Genomic DNA, 24,723 nt, shown 5'->3' with positions numbered 1-24,723 from the left:
GCAGGATTCCAGGTGTTTCATTCAATGCATGAAACTGTCGTGTTTAGCTGTTTGGTCAGTGTTGCTCAGAACCATTTATCTTTTGCATGGGAGTCCGTCTGGCTGCCGCTACTGCTGCTGGTGCTACTACTATATCGAGGACCGTATGGTTGGCTAGCGCCTACATAAGCAAGTTCTGAGAATGTTACCTAAAGGGTAGGTACGCTTATAGTGACCCCACACAGCTTAGGATGGTAGGACGCCCATCAGGAGCGGTCTCCTTTATATTAGGGAATCCCGGGGCGTATCCTGCCAGATCTACAGCGTGCCAAGTCATAGCAATAGTAGAGCGCTGGTCGTTGGCGTACCTCTTGAAGTATTGGTGCAATACAGCCCTCGCTCCTTCAGGTTGCAACAGTTCAACGCAGGTCCCAAGGAAGGACCGGCAAAGGGCCGCCCAGAAGTGGAACCCCCGTAGCACGCCTCGAAGGATTGCGGACCGTGCGCTGCGGCACAGTATCCAGCACACGGCTAGTTGGAGGGGACTGTGGATGATGGTCGAGTCGTATCCATGTTCCACATTTCGGAGCTCGAGTTTGATTGAGAGGGCGCTGTTGCCAGAAATCTTTAAAGGTGAGCAATAGCCAAGGTGTAACTGGCGTAACTGTCACCACGGCCCTCAGTCCACTGCTGACAGCATTTTCGTCGCCGCCACCTCGTGGTGCGTATACAAGCTGCTTCAGATGGGCAAGTGAGACTCCAGATTGCCCCTAGGCCTGCCCACGCTGCCTGTTCTGGGAAACCTTCACCAAATCCCCGTCACTGGCCTATACAAGAAGTGCATCGTAGGATAGCCTAGTTGACTTCCGCAGCTGTTGACGGTAGTAGGCTCAAAGAACGGGGCGACTAGTACGGCGGCGTCTACTCGATCAAGCTGGTCAATGACACGATGATCGTGGCCAACCCACGACCTGTTGGACAAGAAAATCGCCATCTGCTCGGACCGGCCCGCCAACTGCCTACGTCGCCGACCTCGTCATCAGCAACGACAGCATCACCTTGATGACCCCTGACAATCCCGCTCGGCGCGCCCAACGGAAGATCTCCACCCGCAATCTGTCGGTGCGGTCTCTTGTTTCCGCAGCCCCCGCGTCCTTGACGACGACGAAGTGTCTCCGATCCAAGGGCCCAAAGTCCGAAGCTGCCATCTTCCCGGCCGACTTGCTGCGCACCCCCACCGGCATCTACAACCATGTGAAGCGCACGACCGCCGCCACCGCCAAACATCATCGTACGGGGGCCACCACCACGGCGCCACCTATGACGACTTCTGGGGCAGCGCAGTCTCCGGCCACTGCAAAAGGAGCTATGGGCAGAAAGCCGCCGATAACAACAACAAACTGTTCGTGGCTCGCAGAGCGCGCGTGTACAAAGGCCATGGGGAAAGGAAGGGGAAAAAAGTAACTCGGAGGCGATCGAGCCGGGGCGCCAAAAACCTGTTCCCCGTCGGCCAAAGCCAGCCCTGGAGAGACGCTGATGGAATAGACGGCTTTTTCCTCCGGTGGATCCAACAGAGCAGCATACGGCATTCGCTGGTTGATGTTGCGTTTGGGAAAAAGGCCGCCGAGACACACACAATACAGGTCGCCGTGTGAAGCAGCATCCGGGCACTGATTTTTTCGCCTTGGAGAGGGCCAGTCAATGCCGTGCCAGTTTTTCGTGTCGTCCACTTTAGGGCGTCCGCTACCGTGTAGTAGGCACTTCGGCGTGGCTGAGACGGGCCGGCGACAACGGTCAAAAGCGTTCCTCCCCGTTGAGAGATTGCACTCGGAACGCCAGGCAGGTGTACGAGGACAGCGGAGGACTTGACTCGAAATCAGCCGGGGCTTTCGGGCCGGTTCAGGTACAATACGTACTGTGAACATGCACCGAGTCGTGAGTTTGCTAATTCGGCGACGAGTCAGGTCAACCGTGCCCCGGCTAAAGTACCGACTTACTCGCGGCACGGTCTGAAATCCTTCGCCTCATTCATGCTCGCGTATTCCCGTACCTGTTGCGGCCGAGTGGAGGCAAGCTGGGCCGCGATGTTGCTGCGATGCGGGAGGGGCGTCGGAGTTTGGGGGTGTTCACGACACTCACGCCCGTAGCTCTAGTGTTGACTGAGAAAGATGGCCGTTGGGAGTCTCCAAACATGACTCGAGGTTTGCGTTGTTGCACCGTTCGGCGGCCGCACGAGAATGGACTGCGGCGGACCAGCAACGGTCATCTGCCGGTGCTTGACTTGGCATCTGGACCGTTGGTGTTTGAGCACGCGTCAAGAGCCGAGACGTGATGATCCCCGGGCGTTTTCGGCTGCCGCCTGGCCCCACACCCCTACTTTAGCTTGTCCCCGGTGCCTGGTGCCTGGTTCCAAAGCTCAGAGACCATCTCTCAACTTCACTTGTTGTTTTTCCCCCGATATCCTCCTGCCTCGCCGCTATTCGTAACAAAAGGCTTCGACGCAGCAATGATCCTACATCCAAGCAAGGCTCTACACGTGCAATAGACTTTCAGAAAGAGCTTCGTGGCCAGATGGTGCAGGGCATCAGCTCACAGTGCATGTCAGAACACTTTTGAGACGACTACAAGGAATGGCTACCGAGATGAGAAATATGAAAGAGAAACGGCGACAGCCAAAGAAAGAACCGGAGGTCACAGACAGTCGTCGGGCGAGAATGGCGTGCGGGGGTTTTTGGCGCGATTGGTCAGCTACCTTCGCGGCCACAGTGATTATAGACATGCCAGTTTCACAACTCCTGCTCTATGCGCAGTATGCAATACGGGTGAAATGACAGCTTTTTCTACGTAGGTCAAACCCTTTTAGTGACTCCCACAAAAATTGGCATGTCTATAGGAATATTGCACCAGCCTTCAACTCGCTCGCCTGATAATTGTGGTGTCCATTCTCGAAAAGTACTCCAGCCATGATGAACTCTACATAGGATGGTAGATGGAAATGAGGCCTCCTGGCCTGCATATTTGACACTGATGGCCAAATGGCCAGCCCTAAAAGTTTGAAGAAGAAGACGAATCAGAATCGGATTACCCGTGCCCCTTATAATCCCACAGCAGCTCCGCACCACACTCTTCGCCCCATCGGGGACCCGGTAGCTCTATACATATACGTAGACAACAAGCACACACACCACGACCTCTTTCCAACCGGGGGCACCAACAAATCAACGCCACCCCCCATGCGCCGCCTTGATCAGATCCGCCGCCTTCTCCGCGACGGCGTAAACCGTCGAACTCGTATGCGTCGCCGGCACCAGCGGCCACACGCTCGCATCCACGACCCGCAACCGGCCCACGCCGTAAACCCGCAGCGCGGCATCCACCACCCCGCCCTCCTCCCTCGCCATCATCGGCGCCGTGCAGCTGACATGCGCAAAGCTCGGGTTGAGCGTCTCCCGCAGCACCGCCTCCAGGTCCGCATCCGCCGTCACGTTCGCCCCCGGCGCGACCTCGACGATGGGGCCGAGCGGGCCCTGCATCGCCGCCGTCGCCATGAACGCCCGCGCCGCGCGGACGGATGCGATCATGACGGCGATGTCGGACGGCGCCAGCATCGTGCCGTAGTCGATGACCGGCGCGGTCAAGACGTCGGTGGAACGGACGAACACGGTGCCGCGCGACAGAGGCTTGACCATGACGACGGCCATGAGGCTGCCGCCGCCATACGAGATCTCGGTTGTCGAGGTCGAGAGCGAGGCGTATTCCGTGAGGAGCTGGCGCTTCTGCGCGGCGAAGCCGGCGATGACGGGGGCGGGAAGGGAGGGGATGCCCGGGTAGACGGTTTCGGGGGAGGTGGAGGCCGCGAGGGAGGTGATGGAAGAGTAGGTCGAGGTGGTGTTGGTGAGGGATGAGGTCACGTTGGTGAGGGGGAGGAAGCAGACAGTTGCGCCGCGGCCGAGCGTGTACGGCCCGCTGCGGGTGGCGTGGTATTGCGCGAGGGCTTCGGCGTTGTAGGTCGTGTTGGAGGAGAAGTAGTCGCCGTTGGGGATGACGTCGTTGGCGTCTGTGGTGGGGTGTTGTTAGCTTGTTGGTGCTTTGGGGAAGAAGAATGGGGGGAGGGGAGCGTACAGTTCCACATTGTGTACAGCGTAGGGTGGTCTTGGAGGTTATAGCCGACGGGCAGGTCGACGAGGACGTCGATGTCGAGGCTGTTCAGTAGGTCTGCGGGCCCGATGCCCGACAGCTGCAGGATCTGGGGCGTGTGGATCGCACCGGCGGCGAGGATGACTTCTTTCCGGGCTTTGACAGCGCCGGTCTCAGTGCCTGCGCGCGAGACATATTCGACGCCCGTGGCGATTGTTCCGTTGAAGGCGATTTTCGTGACGGCGTGCATGGTCAGGAGGTGGTAGTTGGGCCGCGTGGCAATCTTGTTGTGGTGGGCTGTACGCGCCGAGGATCGCGTCCTGTTCCTGGGGTCGATGGAGCTGGGCGCCCAAAACACTCCGGCTTTGCTTCCCGCTCCTGGGTCGTCGGGAATCGGGACTCCGAGGCCGGTCCACGCTTCGAAGAAGTTCTCTGTAGGACAGGTTAGTGCAATGTCCAAATGAGGTTTGAGTCGGGGTCGGTACTGATGTTCTCCCACATGAATTCAGGGTAGCTTGACTGCACTGGTCCGTCCGAGCCGTGGACGTCCAGGTCGTACGACAGGTTCCACTCTTCGTTGAAGCTGTCGTTGTTCGGGGTGAAGGTCTCACTCTGTTTCACATTAGGATTACGTTGTCGCCCTTGGAAAATGGTGGGTACCTTTTTGAAGTACGGCAACAGACCGTCCCATCCCCAGCCGGGATTGCCCAGCGCCTCCCACGCATCGTAGTCGGGGGCACCGCCACGGTCAAAGAACATGCCATTGACCACGGTTCCACCACCCACGACAGCACCAGCCAGGACGGGGAAAGACTGGTTCGCAAGTCCTCTCAACGGGGTGCTCGTCAGGTTGAAGCTGTACGGTGTATAGGCATTACCGGCCAGTCCAGGCACAGTGACGGAATCGTCTCCGCTGTCAAGAGGGCCGAATTCGACGACAAGAACAGTGACTTTTGTTGTCAGTAGCGGAGCTTCATCGAATGCATAGACACTTACCGTTCGCATTTTCGGTCAGGCGATTGGCAACGGTGAGGCCGCTCGTTCCGCCTCCAACGATGACGAAATCGTACTCGTCTGCCAGATCGACATCCCTGCCGATGACTTGCGCATGCCGTGCAAGCCTTCCCTGCACGACCATGCAAAATAGAGAGAACACGAGCAGGCGAACCATGGTGCCGGAAGAGCTGATGATGGTTGGAACGAAACGGCGCCGTCGAAGCTTTAAGCCTCGCGGGAAGGAACAATCCCATATTTTCCGGTGGCATCATGTTCTCGCCAATCCATCTTTCCACTTTCCGCCGTGCCGTTGCAGCTTCCGGAAAACGTCCAACGCCCGTCTTCGCTTGTGTGGCGTGCGCCGGTTTAAGCTTAAACGAGGTGGTCGACCGGGAATTGATGCGGAGCCAAGCGGCTATTTGCTCGTTTTTAATCTATTCTGTGTACTTGTCCTTGGCGCCTCTTCGCGAGATTCCAGAGCCGCTTCGTATTATGCAGGGGGAAAAAAAGGAATATAGTGGATGCATTTTGAGCGCCAACACTGTGCACGTTACGCGAATATCTAATGCATAACGGACGACAGTTACATGACTTGATCTTGAGCAGAGACGACTTTGCGATGAGGTCTAAGAAAACATATCTATCTCCACAAGCGGAGCTGTCGTATCGCGGGGCTCGCTTAGATACTCCAAGGTGGCGTCGCTCAGATCCCAGTACACAAAACGCTTGCCCGACGAATCCGCGTCTTCGAGCAAAACCCACTTTCTCGGAATTAGAGTGCCCTAAGATGAATTTTTACGAACTAGTCGCCTTCCAACCCTTAAATGGCCCTCTACTATCCAAAGTAATTCGAAGGGACTTTCTCTCGGCCTTAGACATATATAAGCTCTTAGCTCGTGTTTACGCAAGCTTTATTATTAAACATAACGGTACCAACCCGTACGAACACCTAATACCCAGCTTTATTATTTTTGTAAGCACAGGACTTGTATCCTGTATAATATTTAGGGATCGAGCCATAGAAGATTATGGATAGACGACAGCACCTTCGTTGCCTCTCCTGCTATGTTTGTCGAGGAGGCTATAATGGCACAGTACGCACGGGTCGTGCCTAAGCTGGATAGTGTGGATAGATGACAACCCTCTACGTCCTTTTCGCACCATTGACAGATACCTGTACAGCGCATTCGAGGCGTTAAATGCATACGCCAGACAGATTTTCGTGGGGGTTCGAAGTTCGAAGCTACTCTCGCCCTGCTTGCAGAGTCCTTCCACAGCCTTCCGCCTTCTTGCATGTTGTTCCTATGGATATTCTTCCGTATGAAATTCCAACCCTGTACGTTTGCCCGCGATTTTCCAAGCTCTCACGATTGCGATCCTAAGTGGGCTTCAACCGCTGCCTGCTGCCAGAGTGGTCAACAAACAAAGACAAACAAAGATGAGGTTCGATCTTTGGTTGATTGGTAGGCGGGGGGTCGGAATCTTTGGTTGATTGCGAATTCTTTGCAAATAAGCAAAGATCTTTGCCTGTTTGCTTGGCATATATACACGGGCCACTATCGTGAGATTCTTATGATGTTTTGCCCCGATTAGGTAATACCTACCCACCTACCCGCCCCGCCTCCGCCCCGCCCTCGCCCTATCCTCCTCCTCCTCCCTAGATGGGCGCCAGCACTAGTAATACTAGCAGTAATATAGCTTAATAGCCTAGGCAGTATATATACCGAATATGGCATATGTTCATGGCCGGCCACTAACCTTCCGCCCCCCCCCTCCCTCTCTAAACAATCAAACAAGCATTTCGCAAACAACCACGCCTCACGATCTCTGGTTGATTGGTCTAGCTGGAACCACGATCTTTGTTTGATTGATTGGTTAAAACAATCAAAGCTTTGCAATCATGTTTGTTTGTTGACCACCCTGCCTGCTGCTGACCCCCTATGCGCTGGACTCCCGTGCTTCCGAGCTTGGCACGCTGATTCTTGACCGGCATGGCTCTGTTATCGGTCAGCCTTTTTGATTCGTGCAGTGCTTCGCCCCGTGCGGACTTTCAGCCACCACTGTATTTTGCAGCCAGGAGGCCACCAGTAGGCTCATACGCATTGTGAAGTGAGGCTGGCTGAGAAACGTCCAGTTGGCGTGAGGCGAGGATCAGGCGATGCTGTGCGGGATTCAGAACATCGCCTTGATGTCCCATGCGAGCTGGCCGCCTCTCAATCTATGCCAGTAGAGGAGGCTGACTTTTTGCAAGCCAACCAAATTAGAAACGGCGAGAAGACGATCAGTGCCATAGTAAGGTTGGCGCCTACCAACAAGCCCTATCACATGTGATGAGTGGCCAAATTGGGCCTTCCTCGCAGCTGCAAGTAAGCAGAGCTGCGACCGAATACGGATAGGTCCGCTATTCGCCGCTAACCCATTTATGATGAGGCTTGCTGGGGATGAAGAAAAGGAACTGTGCGAAACAGGACTTGAAGCTTAAGTGTGCACATAAACATCTTGAGGCTCCGGGGATGCAAGATTGGACATTAAAGATAACAGTAAACTTGGTGCTTCTGCCGTTGGAGGACGTTATGGGCTCCAGGTGGCCCTGTGCTCTGCACGGAGCCATCGGGCTGTAGGAGACGATCCGGGAGTTTGGTAACATGCGCTACGAGGATATGTTTAGCCACCTACACGTATAGTCAATACCATGTCTATAATGGCCGGTCATCGGTCAAAGAATAGCCGATGGGGTTGGCTGCCAGTGGCATGGGAGGGATGGGCTTGTCACCTCGCCATTGCCCCGGTGCAGATTGCTGACGAGGCTGAAGAACTCACTGCTGGTCGATGAGGCGACGTTGGCGAGGCTGATTTGCGACGGTTATGCTCTGGCCCCCGTGGCTGTAGCTGACGGTGATGCAGGCAACCACGAGTGCGGCGGGCGAGTAGACATACGTCGCCATCAACGTGGCGCGCTGGGTGGCAAGTTGAACACGTCTTCCATTGTCTTCTAGCGTTTCATTTCTCACCACGCCATGGCGCGCAAATGAGAACAACAAGAACGGCGAGGCCGACGACGCCGCCAGCGACGACGCGCAGATGGTTGAGTTATTGAGATGTCTTTTTCACTTTCTTCAGCCTTGCCGCATGCCAGCTCGGCGATTGATCGCTCTTGATCAGCTTTGAAGAGCGCAGCCAGCACATATCACGCCAGAGATGGTGGCAATGGGGGGTCAGTCATTGTGACCGGATACTCGAATCAATTTTGCGCATCCTCTAGTCATTCAGTAGCAACAGTCCAATATCGTGAGCGGAACAAGCTTAGCTAAGTTTCATCTTGGGGTGATAAGTCTAAAGATCCTGTGATATTCAGGGCTACTCTAATTAGGTCCGTATGCAATTAGCACCTGTGCTGTAGATGCGCTGATTGCGTGCGCACGTCGGCTTCTGATCCGATAGCTATTATGGTCTATTTATGTACCAAGAATTGAGCTGACGTGAGCGGCAAGATTACGGCTGAACAACTCATGGGCCAGATGCCCAATAGTGAATGGGCCCCGCCTGTTGACCACTAGGGTCAGTTTCGTAATATCATCCCTCTTCACCACACAGAATTTCTATAAGAACGCCATAGATGCCACGCGTCTAAGACTTCAGTTGTAAAAGTATCTTGTTCCAGGATGCGGGTCACTATCAATCGACTACGTGCAAAAGAGCGAACCAAGAGGCAGCGGGAGAGTGTGTCTCTAGAGCTTCTTCCAGAGACGACATGGAGCGAGCTGTTCTCACAACACTTGGCTGGTTTGTTTTCACTTAACATGGTTAGTCGTCATGTTGACTGGTCAATAGGATATGTGCAGCCGATCAAATTAGAAGCCGAAGACACTTTTGTCTCTTGGGACGCTGAGTCTATGGTGCCCGAGTACGCAAGCACTATGACGCTGAAAGTTGTCGAAAACGAGCCATCCGATGTGAACCTGAAGCGGATAAATGCCGACGACTCTCTCGAATACTTTGTCTCCCTGCTGCAACAACCACTCACATCAAGAATGGCATCCTCCAATGGCAAGATCGCGGATATGTTGCTTTTCGACGAAAGTTTGAGCATTGCCTTCTATAGGACCTTGTATGTTGCTCAAAGCCTCCACGGTCATTTACCGAGCTAACACTACCTAGGCGGCTACCGGAAGATGACAAAGCGCATCAGTTGCCTGCTTCGTTTGGCGCATTCCCCTTGTACAACACTGCCGCTTATAGTAGGTCTCTGCCACAGTCGATGGTCGAGAAAGGTGGAATATTCTTTCCGATGTGGCAACGCGAAGCTATGTTCATCCGTTTCAAGACATGGCGTAAAGACACCAAGTATGCAGTCCGCGTCCTTGTGGGCGGCATCAATGCCATCACTGGTCTTGTCCGCGATGAGGAAACCGAGAGACAGGACTATTTCACGGTTCCGGACCAGCCTTGGTTGGATGGCATCCTCGTTGAATCAGGGACCGTGCGCCAATTTGTCGCCATGCCACGTCAGTACACGTCCTGGCTTCCCTTAATTGTTCACTCCTTCAATACTGACTTGAAATTTAGTGGGAAGGAATTACACCGTGGAAGGCCAGCTGACGAACCAAGAAAAAGCTGGAGGAATTGAAATCGAGGTTTTCCCTTTGAAAACTTCATCTGAGAAGCATTTCTGGGACGGCAAGCCTGGTCGATCACCACGTATTCCCTCCTCATCGAGTCCCTTGGCGGCTGGCCTCATGGAAGGAGACTACATCTCAATGAGCGGCGAAGCGAAGACAGAACGTCTGATGCAACTCAAAGATAGCATCCTGTCGCTTGATGGCTTGCCGAGCGAGGTTACCTTCACGGTACCTATCCACTCCCTTATCTATTAATATTCAACTGTATCTAATTATTGATTAGGCGACATATACTCCCTCAAAGCCTTATGTCGACTTTGCAGAGTCTGAATTCCAGCCCAGGGGAAGCTACTTTCCTAGAGGAAGCGAGTCGCCTGGAAGTCCCCGAGGGAGCGGCCAAATGGGAATTGCTGCTGGAGCGAGACTACTACAAGACATCACCGCTGATACCGAGCCTCCAGAAACGTGGGACCTTTATCGATGCTGTTCAGCCATTGTCCAAATACTGGACTCCTCTACCTTCGAAAGCGTAACACACATCGTTCCCCCAAAGACTCCAATCACGAACAATGCTTATGCAAGAGCTGGGTATCCGCTCTACTCCCTGGAGGAGAACCCTGAGTCGCGTCTGGATGCGTCAAGAGCTCTATCCAACGTGCAAAGCATCAGCGCCCTCGACAGGCGTATAATGCTTCGTGAAGGTACCGAAGACGAGGTTGATCCATCCAGGCCAACTGCGTGTGGTATATGCAGGGTCTCCCTGTGTGCCTGTGTGTAAGAGACACCTTCCCATAGATTCTATTTCCACGTTCAGCTGACTGAAATGACTAGCATCCGTCCTTGCAACCACCAAGTCTGTCACTCATGCTTGCAAAGAACTTCTGCGTGGAAAATGTGTCCAATTTGTCACACGCCTTGGAAGCATGTTGCAGGATTTGCGGCCCCTATGAACCTACCTGGCGAGGAGACAGTCGACAACATCATTTCCGTTGTCGTGCTGGATTGGAGGAATCAGAGGTTGGAACATGTCTCAACGCGTGAAGAACTCATGTGAACAGTTAAGAGAGGATGACAACAGAGAAACTTTCAAGGAAAGAGAGGAGCAGGGCACGTTTCACTGATTTGACCGGGTTCCCTTGCGGCAGTACTTGACCAAATTGAATTCCAGAACTATTCAACTTCTAGCACGGTTGTATTCGGCAAGGTACTTCTTGAATTGCTGAAAAGCATTGAATTTCTCTTCAGCAGCGTGAAGCAAATCCAACATTTGACCATTGGATTCCAGCCTGCGAATGAACTGACCCCGTTCTGCTTCGGGTAGTCGGTAAATGTGGACAATGAGTCTTCCAAAAGCACCATTGAAAGCTCTGGCTCGTTCCTTCAAAGGAGCATTGTCAAAATCACCGGAATGCACGGCTGCCGAAAGCTCGACGATCCATGGATCATCAATTGTGCTTGGCGTGATTGCTGCTCTCACCGGGGTCGCTGAGCTTCCAACCTTGAACTTGTGTAGAATTCTGAGGACGTATAGGTAGTCTTCGTCATGGAAGCTTGAGAATTTTACCATGTCGGAATGGTCGCGGTTGATCGGGTGTTGTGCATCCTCTTTGACTCCGTGGGTTGCGGAGGGTATGTCGACCAATACAGTCGGCGGCCCGGCAATTTTCCATTGCTTGCCAATCTAAAAAATAACTAGTATTTTCCAAGTGTTTTCTCCAACGTTCGGTTGAAGTACCTTGGCCGCCGTGGGGGATTTCAAAGTCTCATAGAACGCAAAGAAAGCCGTAGATCTAGAGCGAAACACAGCTGGGAACAGGGTGCGTTGATTCCGGAGTAAAGGCGAGTTCTTATCAAGCGAGTCCAGGAGAGAACGGTTTGGCTGATTATCCACCACGGGAATCAGGGCGGCGATATCCATGCCCTGCTGGGGAACCCCGAAGAGTAGGAACGCGGCGATACTATCCAGTATCCTCTTGTACTCAGCGTTATCGGTGCGGTGCATCTGAATCATTGCCTGCGATAGAACGAGTCAAATCAAGCCTGAAAAGCGTCTCATAATAACTAACCGCTTTGACAATCAAACCCCCAAGGCTATGTCCGAGGAGTATAAGGCGTCTCTGTGGGCTTGGAGACTTTAACCATGTGAGTAGCGAGAAACTTTGTTTGTAATGATCGGAATACGCACCGTCTGCGCGGTCGTGATGGCTTCGAGAGCAAGATCGATGAAGCCCTTTCCCAAATCATCCAAGCTCTGGAAAGACTGACTGTTGGGAAGCTGGGTGTCAAACCCGTAGATGAAAATTCGGGCTTGAGGTAGATTGTATGGCAGCGCATCACGAAGCCACATGAAGGGGCCGGCTCTTACTTTGAACGAGCCGAAAGCGTGGCCTCCAAGGCCTGAGATCGCCAGAACACTAATAGCAGGCGTCAGCAATAACGATGTTGTACCCGAGGATGTTTCAAACCCGTACTCAACGGAACACCCAAAGTCAGGCTGACGATGCAGAGGTGTTAATCCCCTGAAGTGGGTATCAAACACCAACTGATATTTTCGGGTGGTGGCTTTGTTTTGCGCATCATCATATGGTGGGTGGTCGAAGGTCCACTGACCCATGGAGTTGTCGCAAAGCTCGAGAGGTACTCTCCTGAAACTCAGAGTCGCAACTCTGGTCTCAGAGTCTACCGGACTGTTGGCAAGTGAGAAGACTGTAACACCTGCGGGCTGGATGGAAAAGAGAGTCTTGATAAGCTGCTGGACACTACTTTCATCGACATACGTCCGGGGAAGGCCGCGTAGTCTGAAGGTCAGGTACAGAACGGCCGTCATCGTTAGATCGCTAGTGGCGAGTCAAAGGGTTGTAGCCGGTCGACAGTTATCTGTGCAAGGCAGCTGCTGCTGTAGGATGTGCGGGGTAATTATCTTTCTAAATTTACCAGCCCCGATGATTGGACTAGTAATGTGCTGAGGCAATGATCAATCATTGGTAGCTTTTCTAAGGCCGACATCTTTAAATTGGTTGAATATAACGGTGAATGAGACTTTAGAAAAACGAATAGCTACATATGTGCCTTGCCCTCTGATTGTCTTCGTTCTCGGCCCGACGCTGTCACGACCGATACCGAATGCTCCACCCAAGAGGCGCTAACGAAGGCTTCGAGTTTCCCGCGGCGCTTCCACTTGCCCTGCTAACGGCACTTGTGTGGCTACACTTGCCGGCTACAAAAGACTTGCCGTAGCCGCAACCGCACCCACCCATCACAAAACGCCAGTCTGATGCAATGCCATCGGGGAGCGAAGAGGCGGCATCTGCGAGTCCGCCGCGGAAGACACGGACACGGTCGGGATGGTAAGGCTGAGCAAGCGATGCGGAGACAAGACAACACGTGCTGATCGCTACCAGTCTGAGCTGCCGGAGGCGTCGCCGTAGATGTACATTTCCATCCCATTCTTTTCGGGTAGTTTTAACATGAAGCAGGTGACGGTGCGAAGCCTCGATGCAGAAACTGTGCCTTGCGCAACGAGAGTTGCAATTGGGGACTGAAGGCCTCTTTCCATCCGTCTCGGAACCTGTCCCTGTCATCGTCCGACTGCGCCTTTCTGGCCAGCCTCGGCGGTTCTGCCCAACGCCCGCTGTACATTATTGATGAGACCGAAAGCATTGCCCTCGAAGTGCAAAAGGCCAGCCAATTTGTCGAAGAAGACGTACTCGATCCACAGGGCGACGCGGCGGCGGTCGATATCGACGGGTCAGCCGTCTTGGAAGACAGTCTCCCGGACCCCGACCTTCAGCTCCGTCAGCTTACCGCCGTAGCCACTACTCCCCACGATACACCGTGCAGCCAACAACCACAGGGCGAGATATCAGAAGCATCCGGGCACCCCCAGCAACGACGACCCCTCCCCTTCTCCCTCGGCCAAGCCCTCTCCCTCGCCTCACCACCCCAGCCCGAACCCGAACCCACCTGCCCCATCACCGAGTCCCAAAAACTCCACCTGCTCTCCTCCTTCCTGCACGAAACTGGGCGCTGGTGCGAGACGACCGACTCGGCCATGCACTTCACCGTCAGCAGCATCCACACCACGATGAAATCCCCGCCCTTCGCCGCCGCCGCATCGGCCCTGGCTTCCCGCCAGCTCGACGCGAAGGCGGCGCGGAACCAGCCGCGCCAGACGACCTTGGAACTCTACCAGCATACCCTCCGGCTGCTGATATGCCGCAGGCCGGACGATGTCGACGAGTCGATCCTGGCGACGTGCACGTTGTTGTGTGTGTATGAGATGATGGCGGCGGAGGTGGGGGAGTGGCGACGGCATCTGCAGGTACGTACATGTTTCTTTCTTTCTTTCTCCCCTTCTCTTTTTCTCGTGAAGCATGTGATCTGACGTGCGAGCAATGCAGGGCTGCGCCGAGCTGCTGAGAGCGAAGGGGTGGAACGGCTCCAGCCCGGGGATCGTCAAGTCGTGTTTCTGGGCCTTTGCCCGAATCGGTATTTCTCCACACCTTCGAACAAACATGCAAAAATGGAATCGCCGCACCCAGTTGCTTACGAGTGGGAGCCAGATGTCTGGGCCGCCTTCATCACCCGCCAGCGCACCCTGATACCCACCGAGTCGTGGGTCGAGACAGACTCTGTCCGAACCATTGCTGAGATGGGCGACCTCGACGACTACTGCAACCTCGCCATCCTCTTCTTTGCGCGGATCGTGAACCTCATGGCTTCGCTGCACGAGCCGGCGCGCCGTGAGGTTGCGGCTGAGGTGCGGGTGCTGTGGGACAAGCTGCAGGAATGGTATGCCCGTAGACCTGAAAAAGCTCGCCCGCTCATGAGGCTGGATCGAGACAGGACGAATCCCTTCCCGCGTATAATGTATAGCCAGTCTTCTCCGAGTAAGCATCTTTTCACGCATCGGTTTGGGTGAGGCTGACGCTTGGGCTCTACAGATTGCGGGAGCACTTTTTATCACGCCGGGTCGATACTTCTACTGCGTTCGGGCTTGCTGACGATGCCCGGGTCCGGTACGGAAACGGTACCGGCTCCTACGTGGTCTGTGGTCCTTGGTGGCAGAGGAAGTTGCTGACACAGATTGTATAGTACGACCAGGTTTGGCACGCACGGGAACTCGGCGGCATTTCTACGTCCAATGTATCGCAGTAAGCTTATGACGGGAGTTTTTATCTGTAGCTCGCTAACCCCAATGGCTGTTCGTTAGTGAGAACTGGGTGAATCAGCTTCAGCCGCTGTACATTGCTGGTCATGTGTTTGCAGGTGGGGACGAGTTGCAGACTCATGGGTCTTTCTGGAGTCAGCTTCCTTTGCGTTTTCCCGGTGATGATCCCGATGATGGATATTCCAGCCACTTGGTGGTCGGAGAGGAATTTGCTGCGGAGAAAATTGCTATTCTTAAACAGTTGGCTCGCTTCGAGCAGGAGACTGGGTGGAAGACGTTGGAGCGAGCCGCTCAACTGCGTCGAATGTGGGGCTTTGGATGACATGTAGTAAGAGAGGAGCAAATGCCGCCATTTTCTTTTACGAAGTTTAAAACTCTCTCCTCACGCGAATGTTGCACTGACTCGTCCGTTTAGTTTTCTTACACGGTCTTCTGTTTACCAGATTCGGTGTGACACGACAACCTGTGGCACAAAAGTCCTGCCCGGCGAATCAACAATCGCCAGCTCGTATATGGGGCAGCAGTATCTGTGTTGTATCGTGTTTCAAGTACCAGGTATCGGAATACAGAGTTTCGAAGATTCTTACCAGGCTACTGGCACACTGATGCAGTCACTCGTCCCTGAGGGGTGGAAGGTAGATATCAATGGTTCATTTAGAGAGAACGCGCTGGCAAGTAGCTACCGATCGTTACAAATACCGAAGAAGCCATGCCTTCTTCCTATAAGTTAGTAATACAGCTCACCTAATGATCTGTCTTCTCAGCAGGCGCAAGGCTTTGATTCTATTCACCGGCTGATGAGTAAGCTGCAATAACAGCCGAGGTGCATTTGCACATGGATGTACATTTTGCTTCAGCGAATAATAGGTATGCAAGGCTACGTGCAGCTATCGAGTGCGAGCTTATCGATGCTACAAGCCAGCCTTGCAGCCTTCCTTCAGCCAGCCACTTGAAGAATTTACGAGCTCTGTGCGGGGCCAGAACAGCCACAATTGCACTAAACCGTAGCTGACTGCATAATCACGCTCATTTTCTCCAATTTCAGCACCTAAGGCTTAAATATAGCCGGTAAAAGCCCCACCGAGAGTCTCCGTTCCACTGGTCTCAAACATTTTTCTCCTTCGTTTCCGTGCCCGAACGCGCAACATGGAAGATTCCCGTCCGCTAAGCGGCCAGGTCCGCTGCTGGCTACCAGAGATACTGGCATTGATTGGAAATCTGTCTGCAATGATCGCGCTTGTTGCGGTGCTCGCTTCCTGCGACGGAAAGCCCATCTTTGACTGGTACGGTATAACACTAAACACTCTGGTCTCGGTCATCTCGACAGCTGCCAAAGTCCCCATCCTATTTGTCATAGCCGAAGCAATCAGCCAGTGGAAATGGATTCTTTTCTCCGGGAAAGGCCGTCATCTAATCGATTTTGAGACGACGGATTCTGCGAGTCGAGGACCGTGGGGAAGCATCAAGTTACTTTGGAAATGCCGGAGAGAGTTCGTTCGCCCTCTGCCTCTTGTCACCCACCGTCATTAATAGCCACAGTTTTGCATTACAACTCGGCGCTTTCACGTTAATCGTTTCAGCCGCTATCGATCCTTTCTCACAACAGCTTGTCCAACTTGAACAGCGTCTAGTTAACGATGTCACAATCCCCCTGGCAAGTATTGCTCGGGCGCAGCGCTATTCTGGAGGCTTTGAATATTTCATAGAAATATTAGATATGACCAGTAAGTCAATTGTAATTACCCAATCTATGCCAAACACTAATTCAACCAGGAAATGGTCTTCCATTCCATGTAGCCATCGCCGATGCCGACTACTCTATGCAAGCAGCCATCTTCAACGGTCTAACCCATTCTGCCGAAGAGATTATGCAACAGCCTCAGTTTTCATGCCTTTCAGGGAACTGCACCTGGGACCCTTTCGAGTCATTAGCTGTGTGCAGCACTTGTAATGATGTATCCGAGGACATCAAAACGATCCGTAGTGAAGCGGATGTATCGAGGTTAATAGTTTTGCCAGCATTCGAGACCAGTGTCCCCATTGCTATGGGGAATATAGTCACCTTCCACCTTTCCAACGGTCATCTCATTGACAACTATGAGTTCCAGCGTTCAAGCAGTCCATATATGACAACTTATGGAACGGGCAATAAGAACGAAACTATCAGCCTCCAGGAGGTCGATACTTTATTATGGGGAATGTCCTTCCTCCGCATCACCAACACTGAAGCCAGGGAATGGCCTAATGTGGATCTCGAAGCGACTGAATGTGGCTTATACTACTGTGTAAAGCAGTACAACGCTACAGTCAGCAACGGGACTTTCCACGAGACAGAAGAGGAAGTGTCTACCGCTTCTCGAGCTGTGGACTCATGGCTGCCACTGTCTGATGATGATACCGAAAAACTCACCAGTTTGGAGTGGTTGGACAGTCTGAACTTCAATACGGCTTTCTCCAGCGTCGAGCGAAGTGACCTTGTCCTCGGGAACCAGTTCAATCTCTCTCAATCGGCGATCGATAGTATCAGCTCCTTCTTTCAAACGTATTTCATCAGGACCGAAATCCATCCAGGGTATAATTCCTCTCTAAAACTCAACGGCTACTCCCAGACCGAAGCGCATTACGCCCCGTCCTCCATTCAGGCGTTCAGGACTGTTCCGAGCCTCGACACCACCTTTCAGATCCTTGCACGAAGCATGAGCAACGCTCTGAGCGCCGACAGCGACAACAGTACAGTCCAACTCGGCAGCAATAGAGTTATGCAGGTTATATACCGTATCATGTGGCAGTGGATAACTCCGCACGCCGTAGTCATGACCACCGGCACTGCATTCCTGCTCATGACCATCCACGAGAGCCGCAAGCACACAATCCCGGTGTGGAGGTCCAGCTCTCTCGCCGTTCTTTCTCGAGGCAAGGCCACCAAAGACATACTCCACGGACTCGGAACCCGTGAGGATTTGGAAAAGCAAGCGGCGCAAGCTTGTGTTCAACTCCTGGACCGGAGGCCAAGGCAGAACGGTATGACATATTAAGCCCTCGCCACAACATGATTCTGACGCATCTATAGGGCAAACGAGCTCAAGAGTCGCACTTGTCACTGTGGCGCCTCAACCTGGCTCCTCGGGGGTCTCGTTGATGGAAGACATAGCGCTTACTGACCTTGCAGATAGAAGCTCAAGAAGACCCTCCGTTGTTGATTCGAATTACGAAGTCTAGTAACTGGTTCTACCTCGATTCAGGTTGCCCCACAAAAGCAATACGTTGATATGGACTTGAAAGAGCTATTACAGAAGACGAATAGCGGCACGAGTATGGTGCAAGTCTCAAATCTGAACTATTCTAGTCATTTATTTCTGTGTCTCGGTATAGGTCATTTCTTTCTTTATCGATAAGCTTGCCACCAAGCTTGCGAGGTATAGAAGTACACACAGAATCTAAGCAAGGCCTGGGATGGTAAGATATATGACTCTTTCGGCAAGCACTATGTCCATACTATTCGTTCACCGTTTCTTTAGGCACACGATCGGATTCTCCCATAGTCATACTGACGCTTTGCTATTCTTCTTTGCTTCTGGTCTATGTTTCGTCGGTTGTTTCCTCAATCAAGTATGTATGAAGACATTCATTACATAGCTTGTGGTAAGCTAGGCACATTTCAATACATTCTTTCAACCTCGAGTTGGGGTACCCTATGCGACGCTGTGGGCTAAACGCAAGATGCCTGGTACCGTTGGAGCAATCGGTGGAGTCATTCCTGAAGATTCTTTTCCTAAGGGATCGTCTACCGGAGCCTGTGTGTCAGACCTGCGAAGGCGTGCAGTATTCCCTTTCCCTACTGAATATGATACACGACCTTGAACCCGGAAATTTCCTGCTTGCGGTGCATCTCAAAGCCGTGCGGCAAAGACTCCAGGCCTTCCAACACATGCGCCTTGTTGGGCACAACGCTCTTCGATTCCAGCCACGCCGGCAACTTCTCGAACAACTCGGCCGCGAGAGCGTGGTCGGCCTCGGACGCCTACAGCATCACATCAGCACACCCGCGCTCCGATGGTAACAAGCGGATGTGACTTACCGGCCAGTAAAACTTGCCGTAGCTGTGCTCCTTGAGGAACGCCGTCCAGACCAACACATCCGTCAACGTCACGCCATCGGCAGTTTCCTCCGTGTTGGCCAGGCCCGGGCGGACGGTGCAGAGCGTGCCGCCGGCGCCGCCGACGGCCCGCGAGCCCAGCCGAGACGAGTCCTTGGAGCCGATGGTGTCGAAGACGTACATGAGATCCGGCGCGACGCGTCTGATTTGGTCCACGACGTCGGCTGAGCGGTAGTCCGCGACGTGGCTGGCGCCGAGCCGCTTGACGTGATCGAAGTGCTTGGGGCTGCAGGTTGTGATTACCTCAATGCCGGACAGCTTGGCCAGCTGGATGGCGTATTGGCCGACACTGGCTGTTTTGCGTTGGGGGGAATGGTGGTTAGTGTGTAGCGTGCGACTGGGTTCGCTTTTCTGGGTGCTGCTTACAGCTTCCTCCCCACACGAGGACTTTGTGCCGCGGCTCCCCCCCGTTTCGCGGGATGCAGAGAGATGTCTTGGAAAATAGGGCAAGCCAGGCGGTGGCGACCGCCAGAGGCATGGTAGCGGCCTGCTCCTTGGGCACGGAGGGTGGGACCTTAAAGGCGATTTTCTCGTCGACGAGGGTGTGCTGCGCATATGCTCCGAGACCCTTGACCTCGCCTGGTTTGAGGAGTGAGCAGAAAGTTATTTTGTGAAGATTGGTGGGTCTCACCTCCCCAGATCAGGCCCGCGACAAGGTCTCCCTTCTTCAGCCTGGAGACGTTGCTTCCGGTCCGCTGGACGGTGCCGACGAAGTCACAGCCGAGGACTGCACCGTCTCCGAAGGCGTTCGAATCGAACGATTGTACTACAGTGAAGATCAGATCGAGTCGGTCGGATTGATGGAAGGGAAGATTGGATTTACCATCCGTGGGATTCTGCGCTGTATACTCGATCTTGACGACGGCCTGTCCCGCCTGCGGGTCGGGAACGGGGAGCTCCTCCAGAGCCAGCTGCGGCGTACCGTTGGCCGATTCGCGAACAATCTGAGCAGAAGACATGGTGGAAAGGATCTCGGATTGACAGGCAGCTTTTCCTTCTTGCACCCTCAAGTATCCTTGTATAGTGGCCTGCACGCGGCTACTTATACTTAGGTATCGCTGCGCTTGAGCCGCATGCGTCACGATGACAGCTGTTTTGCTGCCATCATTACTGCGGTGGTTGCACTTGCTCGTCCGCCTGCCAACAACCCTGCCGTCTCTTGATTTGTCAGCAACCGATGCTTGATGCGGGCGCCGTTCACGAAAGTGCAAGTGCAAGCGCAAGCGCAAGCGCAAGCGCTGGCGTTGCGCTACTTCAATGGCCTCGGCGACGTTTCTGCCGCTGTAATGCGGTCGCGTTCGACCTCAAGCCCTCTCAAAAATGGTGGAATACAGCAAAATGCATATGTAGCGTGGCATCGCCATCGCCTGCCTTGCTGCTGTCATGGCCGTGGCGTTGACTGCGTGCGCCAATCAGAACCCCCGCACGCCGCTCTTGCCCAACGAATAGTCGGATTCTGTATAGGAAAATCACCATGCTAAGCTCGTGGTTGAAAGTGAACAGAACCCAAGGCTTTGTGCAAAGGATACACCCCGCTATGCCAGCGACTCGCGCCACTTTTGAGTTTCAACTCATGTCGGACGACACGGGCCACAGCGGCACGGGATGCGGTGGGACGGTGGGACGGGGGCGTTTCGGACAAGACGGCGCGGGCCGTTCAGCGGTTTGCTGCCGCGCGCCCGAATCCAACGGCTCCGGATCCTTCAACATCCGCCATTGACTTCTGCGTAACCCCCTCATCTGAGTGCGATTCCAAGCCTTTTCGCAAGCCTTGTATTCCACTTCAGGGCGTCGTTCCGTGGACAGGGCCAGCCAAGCCACTGGACGAGGCTGCCATCGCCAGGTAGCGTTCGCGCGCAAGGACTCGGTTACTGATGATGGTGGCGAAGATGCCGACCGACGAAAGAGGCAGGCGCGAAGGCATGGCGCAGGAAGGCATCTCTCAAGATCAGCCGTTGGCACGACTGCCGCAAAGCGTCGTGCCTCGGCCGTCCCTGAAGATTGGCTGCCTGATCGGCCGAGTTGCTTTTCCGGCCAGCGGCCCCGATCGGCCTGACTCGTGATTCAAGTGGGGTTTTGTGGACGGGATCGGCCATTATTATTGAAGAAGAGCTGCATCTGCTTCTGTTCCTCGTGGCCGGGTCGTCTCTACCGCAGCTGCTGGAGGAAGCTTAATCAACAACCCGAACACACATCACAGCACTGCAACCGCAACAATGGCGCTCGCAGCCGACAACGCCGTCCTCGAAGTTGACGTACGTAAGCCATTGACACACACATCCGTCCGCCAGGGGTGGCAGGCAGCCAGGCAGCCAGAGTTACACGCGCCGATTCTTACGATCACACCTAACGCCCCTCCGCTTGACAGGACCACTTCAGCGACGCCGACTCGACCTTCTCCGACCAGTCCAGCACGTCGACGTCCGTCACGTCCAGCGTGCTCAACTACAAGTATGAGAACGGCCGCCGCTACCACGCCTTCCGCGAGGGCACCTACTTCGCCCCCAACGACGACAAGGAGCAAGACCGGATGGACCTGTTCCACCACATCTCAGCCATGATCCTCGGCGGTGCGTTGAAAAAACAAACCCTCCCCAACCTCACCACAAAACTCGCAACTTCTCACGTGACACAACAGGCAAGCTCTACCGCGCCCCCATCACCGCCACCCCCAAGAAAGTCCTCGACTTCGGCACGGGCACGGGCATCTGGGCCATGGACATCGCCGACGAGTTCCCCTCCTGCGAGGTCGTCGGGTCGGACCTGTCGCCCATCCAGCCATCCTGGGTGCCACCCAACTGCCGTTTCCTGGTCGACGACGTCGAGGCCGACTGGGCCGAGGGCGAGCAGTACGACTTCATCCACGGCCGCACCATGGCGGGTTCGATCAAAGACTGGCCGCGGCTGTTCGCGCAGGCGTACGCGAGCGCGGCGCCCGGCGGCTGGGTCGAGCTGCAGGAGTTTGAGATCCAGTACGGCTGCGACGACGGGAGCTATCCGGCCAAGGCGCCGACGGTGGCGCTGTTCATCGAGAAGCTGAACGAGGCGGCCGAGTCGTTCGGCAAGCCGATGGACGTGGCGAGGGATCTGAAGGGGTGGATGACGGACGCCGGCTTCACCAACGTGCGGGACGACGTGTACAAGGTGCCCATGGCGCCCTGGGCCAAGGACAGGAAGCTGAAGGAGATCGGAAAGTACGCGCTGATCCACGTGCTCGAGGCCATTGAGGCGTACAGCCTGGCGCTATTCACAAGGGTGCTGAAGTACTCGCCCGAGGAGGTGCAGGTCATGATGAGCAAGATCAGGAAGGAGTTCAAGGACCCCGAGGTGCACGTCTACTGGATCTACCACGTCACCTACGGCCAAAAGCCGACGACGTCCTCGTGATGGATGGATGGACAGGTGACGACCTCTAGTAATAATGCACATTCATTCCGCCACCCACCAGCTCCACCCGTCAAACCCGTACGTCGTCACCGGCGGGCCCTTAGGGTCAACCGTCTGATCAAACCGCCTGGACGCGAAGCGCTCCCTGAACGCGCCCAGCTCCCCCTTCTCCCGCACCCTCGCCAACGCCGCGTTCAGCCTCGCCATGTCCCACTCCCTCCTGCCCACGCACTCAAACAGCGTCCACGCATTACCCCCGGCCAGGCCCAGCTCCCTCGCCGTCCGCGCGCTGCCGGGCTCCAAGTACGGCGCCAGCGCCGGCCATACGCCCTGCATCAGCCCCACGAACGCGTCAGCCCCCCTCTCTTCGATGCCCTCGAACCCCGCCAGCCTCTCCCGCATCTCCGCCTCGCACGCCCGCTGCCGCGCCTCTATCTCCGCCCGCGACGCCTCCATCCACCCCCGTCTGTCCCAATGCGAGTCTCCCTCCGCCGTCTCCGGCAGCAGCGCGTACGCAACGCCATCGTACCGTTCCTCCAGCACGACCGCCAGCGCGTGCAGCGCCTCCGCCGTGTCCTCGCGATACCGACGCCGCGCGGCACTCTTCCCCCCGCAGCCCCCCGCAGCGAGGATGTCGTTCCTCAGCTGCGGTGAGGAATCGCGCAGGGCGCCCACGCTCGTGCCATTGGCGGCGATGAAGAGCTCGATCGTCTTGGCGGCCACGGCGGGCGTCATGCGCGGCGGCGTCGACGGCGAGCGGAAGATGGCCCACGCGAGCGCGGCGACGATGGTGTGGTTGTCCGGGCCGTCGGGCTCAGGGAGCAGCGGGCTGAATTGCAGCGGGTGCGCGAAGCCGTGGGTGCGGAGGAGGGCGCGGATTTTGGTGGCGAGGAGGGGGGAGATTGTCGGCGTGCTTGTGGGGACGGGGAGGCGGCTGGCGTGGTGGTGGAGGGGCGTGGTGGCTTCTGATGCTGAGGAGTCTTGGCGGTGTCGCGGCTTTTTGGTGGGGGGCGCGGTGGGTGGTATGGATGTGTTGCTGGTTGGAGAGGATTTGCGCTTGCGTGAGGTGTTGGTGAATGTTCTGGGATTTGGTTGTTGTTGCTGGGATGGAGCTTGGGCGGCGTCTTGAAGGGTGCCGTCGTGGGATTCGGCGTTGGTTTTGGAGCGCGTGGTCACCATTGTGATGGATTGGATGCAATTGAATGGTTTGTGCTAGGGTAGAACAAGATGGAAGCGGTGTTTTGACGTGGAAAGGAAGAAGCAAGGTGGTAGTTAAAATATATTTGTGGTCAGGTTGACGTCATATCCGCCATGACGGGATCGATGTCATCCATTCCTACCTATCCCTTGAACTCACCCACCCTCTTCTCCAACCTCACCGTCGTCAGCGCCGCATTCAACCTCGCCATCTTCCCCGCGTCCCTACCCACGCCCTCAAACAACGCCTCCACACCGCCCCCCAACCCCACCTCCTCCGCCGTCTTCGCGCTGCGCCGGTCCAGGAACGGCGCCGCCCGCGGCCACACGCCCTGCACCCCCGCGATGAAGATATCCGCCCCGACGTCGCCCAACCCCTTCACCTCCTTGAGCCGGCGCCGCAGCATCTTCTGCACCTCCGTCGCTGGCAGGTCGTCGTCGTCGTCGAGACGCAACAGCCCGCTCGCGTCGCCCCCGTACCGCTCGTCGACCAGCGCCGCCATGTCGCCCAGCGCCGTCGCCGTCTTCTCGCGGTAGTGCGTGTAGCCGGCGTCGGTGAGGAGCTCGGTGCGGCGCTGCCACGTCGACGCGCGCAGCGTCGGCAGGTCGGCGTAGCCCGCGCCGACGAGCAGGCGGACGGCGTGCGCGGCGATGTCGTGCGAGATGCGCGTCGACGAGAGGAGGGCGTGGAATAGGAGTGCGAGGATGGTGGTGGAGGTGGGTTGCGAGGGCGAGGGGAGGAGGTCGTGGAAGGGGAGGGTGGCGACGGCGACGCCAGAGGCGGTGATCAGACTGTCGATTTTGGAGGAGAGCGGGGATGGTGGTGATGGTGGTGGTGCCGGAGTGGTGTTGGTATGTTGGTGTTTGTCTGATGCTGCCGAGTCTTTACGCTTCTTGGCCCGGTTGGCGGCTGGGATGGACGCGCTGCTATCCTTGCTGGGAGGAGTCGGCTTGCGCTTGCGTGAGGTGTTGGCTTGTTTGGACGGATGTTGCGGCTGGGATGAGGCTCTGGCCGCGCTGCTTTGAGCCGTCTCCTCTCTGGGTTCGGCTTTGGCCTTGGCTTTAGAGCGGGTGGTCACCAT

At 55.4% G+C, this 24,723-nt stretch overlaps 8 protein-coding genes across 8 annotated transcripts; 3 read left to right on the top strand and 5 right to left on the bottom strand.

Moving 5' to 3' along the window:
* Positions 1-3,197: 3,197 nt before the first annotated feature.
* Positions 3,198-5,287, bottom strand: SLS55_002031 (uncharacterized protein; the record flags this gene model as incomplete). The annotated part of the gene is made up of 4 exons (XM_066773518.1): positions 3,198-4,036; positions 4,102-4,548; positions 4,602-5,066; positions 5,113-5,287. The coding sequence occupies 4 exons, from the start codon at positions 5,285-5,287 to the stop codon at positions 3,198-3,200; spliced, it is 1,926 nt and encodes a 641-aa protein (XP_066636085.1).
* A 3,625-nt stretch (positions 5,288-8,912) lies between these two features.
* On the top strand, positions 8,913-9,986 carry SLS55_002030 (uncharacterized protein; the record flags this gene model as incomplete). Its single annotated transcript, XM_066773517.1, has 3 exons — positions 8,913-9,220; positions 9,271-9,617; positions 9,679-9,986. The coding sequence occupies 3 exons, from the start codon at positions 8,913-8,915 to the stop codon at positions 9,984-9,986; spliced, it is 963 nt and encodes a 320-aa protein (XP_066636084.1).
* Positions 9,987-10,905: 919 nt separating this feature from the next.
* Positions 10,906-12,558, bottom strand: SLS55_002029 (uncharacterized protein; the record flags this gene model as incomplete). The annotated part of the gene is made up of 5 exons (XM_066773516.1): positions 10,906-11,412; positions 11,467-11,745; positions 11,798-11,863; positions 11,917-12,128; positions 12,342-12,558. 5 exons carry the CDS (start codon positions 12,556-12,558, stop codon positions 10,906-10,908), a joined length of 1,281 nt encoding a protein of 426 aa, XP_066636083.1.
* Positions 12,559-16,618: 4,060 nt separating this feature from the next.
* Positions 16,619-17,936, top strand: SLS55_002028 (uncharacterized protein; the record flags this gene model as incomplete). The annotated part of the gene is made up of 2 exons (XM_066773515.1): positions 16,619-16,625; positions 16,699-17,936. The coding sequence occupies 2 exons, from the start codon at positions 16,619-16,621 to the stop codon at positions 17,934-17,936; spliced, it is 1,245 nt and encodes a 414-aa protein (XP_066636082.1).
* Positions 17,937-18,736: 800 nt separating this feature from the next.
* On the bottom strand, positions 18,737-20,016 carry IFR1 (Zinc-binding oxidoreductase alcohol dehydrogenase; the record flags this gene model as incomplete). The annotated part of the gene is made up of 4 exons (XM_066773514.1): positions 18,737-18,922; positions 18,980-19,350; positions 19,424-19,636; positions 19,689-20,016. 4 exons carry the CDS (start codon positions 20,014-20,016, stop codon positions 18,737-18,739), a joined length of 1,098 nt encoding a protein of 365 aa, XP_066636081.1.
* Positions 20,017-21,273: 1,257 nt separating this feature from the next.
* On the top strand, positions 21,274-22,444 carry SLS55_002026 (uncharacterized protein; the record flags this gene model as incomplete). Its single annotated transcript, XM_066773513.1, has 3 exons — positions 21,274-21,312; positions 21,426-21,627; positions 21,696-22,444. The coding sequence occupies 3 exons, from the start codon at positions 21,274-21,276 to the stop codon at positions 22,442-22,444; spliced, it is 990 nt and encodes a 329-aa protein (XP_066636080.1).
* Positions 22,445-22,486: 42 nt separating this feature from the next.
* Positions 22,487-23,748, bottom strand: SLS55_002025 (uncharacterized protein; the record flags this gene model as incomplete). The annotated part of the gene is made up of 2 exons (XM_066773512.1): positions 22,487-23,378; positions 23,744-23,748. 2 exons carry the CDS (start codon positions 23,746-23,748, stop codon positions 22,487-22,489), a joined length of 897 nt encoding a protein of 298 aa, XP_066636079.1.
* Positions 23,749-23,784: 36 nt separating this feature from the next.
* On the bottom strand, positions 23,785-24,723 carry SLS55_002024 (uncharacterized protein; the record flags this gene model as incomplete). Its single annotated transcript, XM_066773511.1, has 1 exon — positions 23,785-24,723. The coding sequence occupies one exon, from the start codon at positions 24,721-24,723 to the stop codon at positions 23,785-23,787; it is 939 nt and encodes a 312-aa protein (XP_066636078.1).

Source organism: Diplodia seriata (assembly GCF_021436955.1).
Source record: "Diplodia seriata strain FDS-637 chromosome Unknown scaffold_2, whole genome shotgun sequence".
Lineage (NCBI taxonomy): Eukaryota > Fungi > Ascomycota > Dothideomycetes > Botryosphaeriales > Botryosphaeriaceae > Diplodia > Diplodia seriata.
This window is presented reverse-complemented; position numbering and strand designations above follow the sequence as displayed.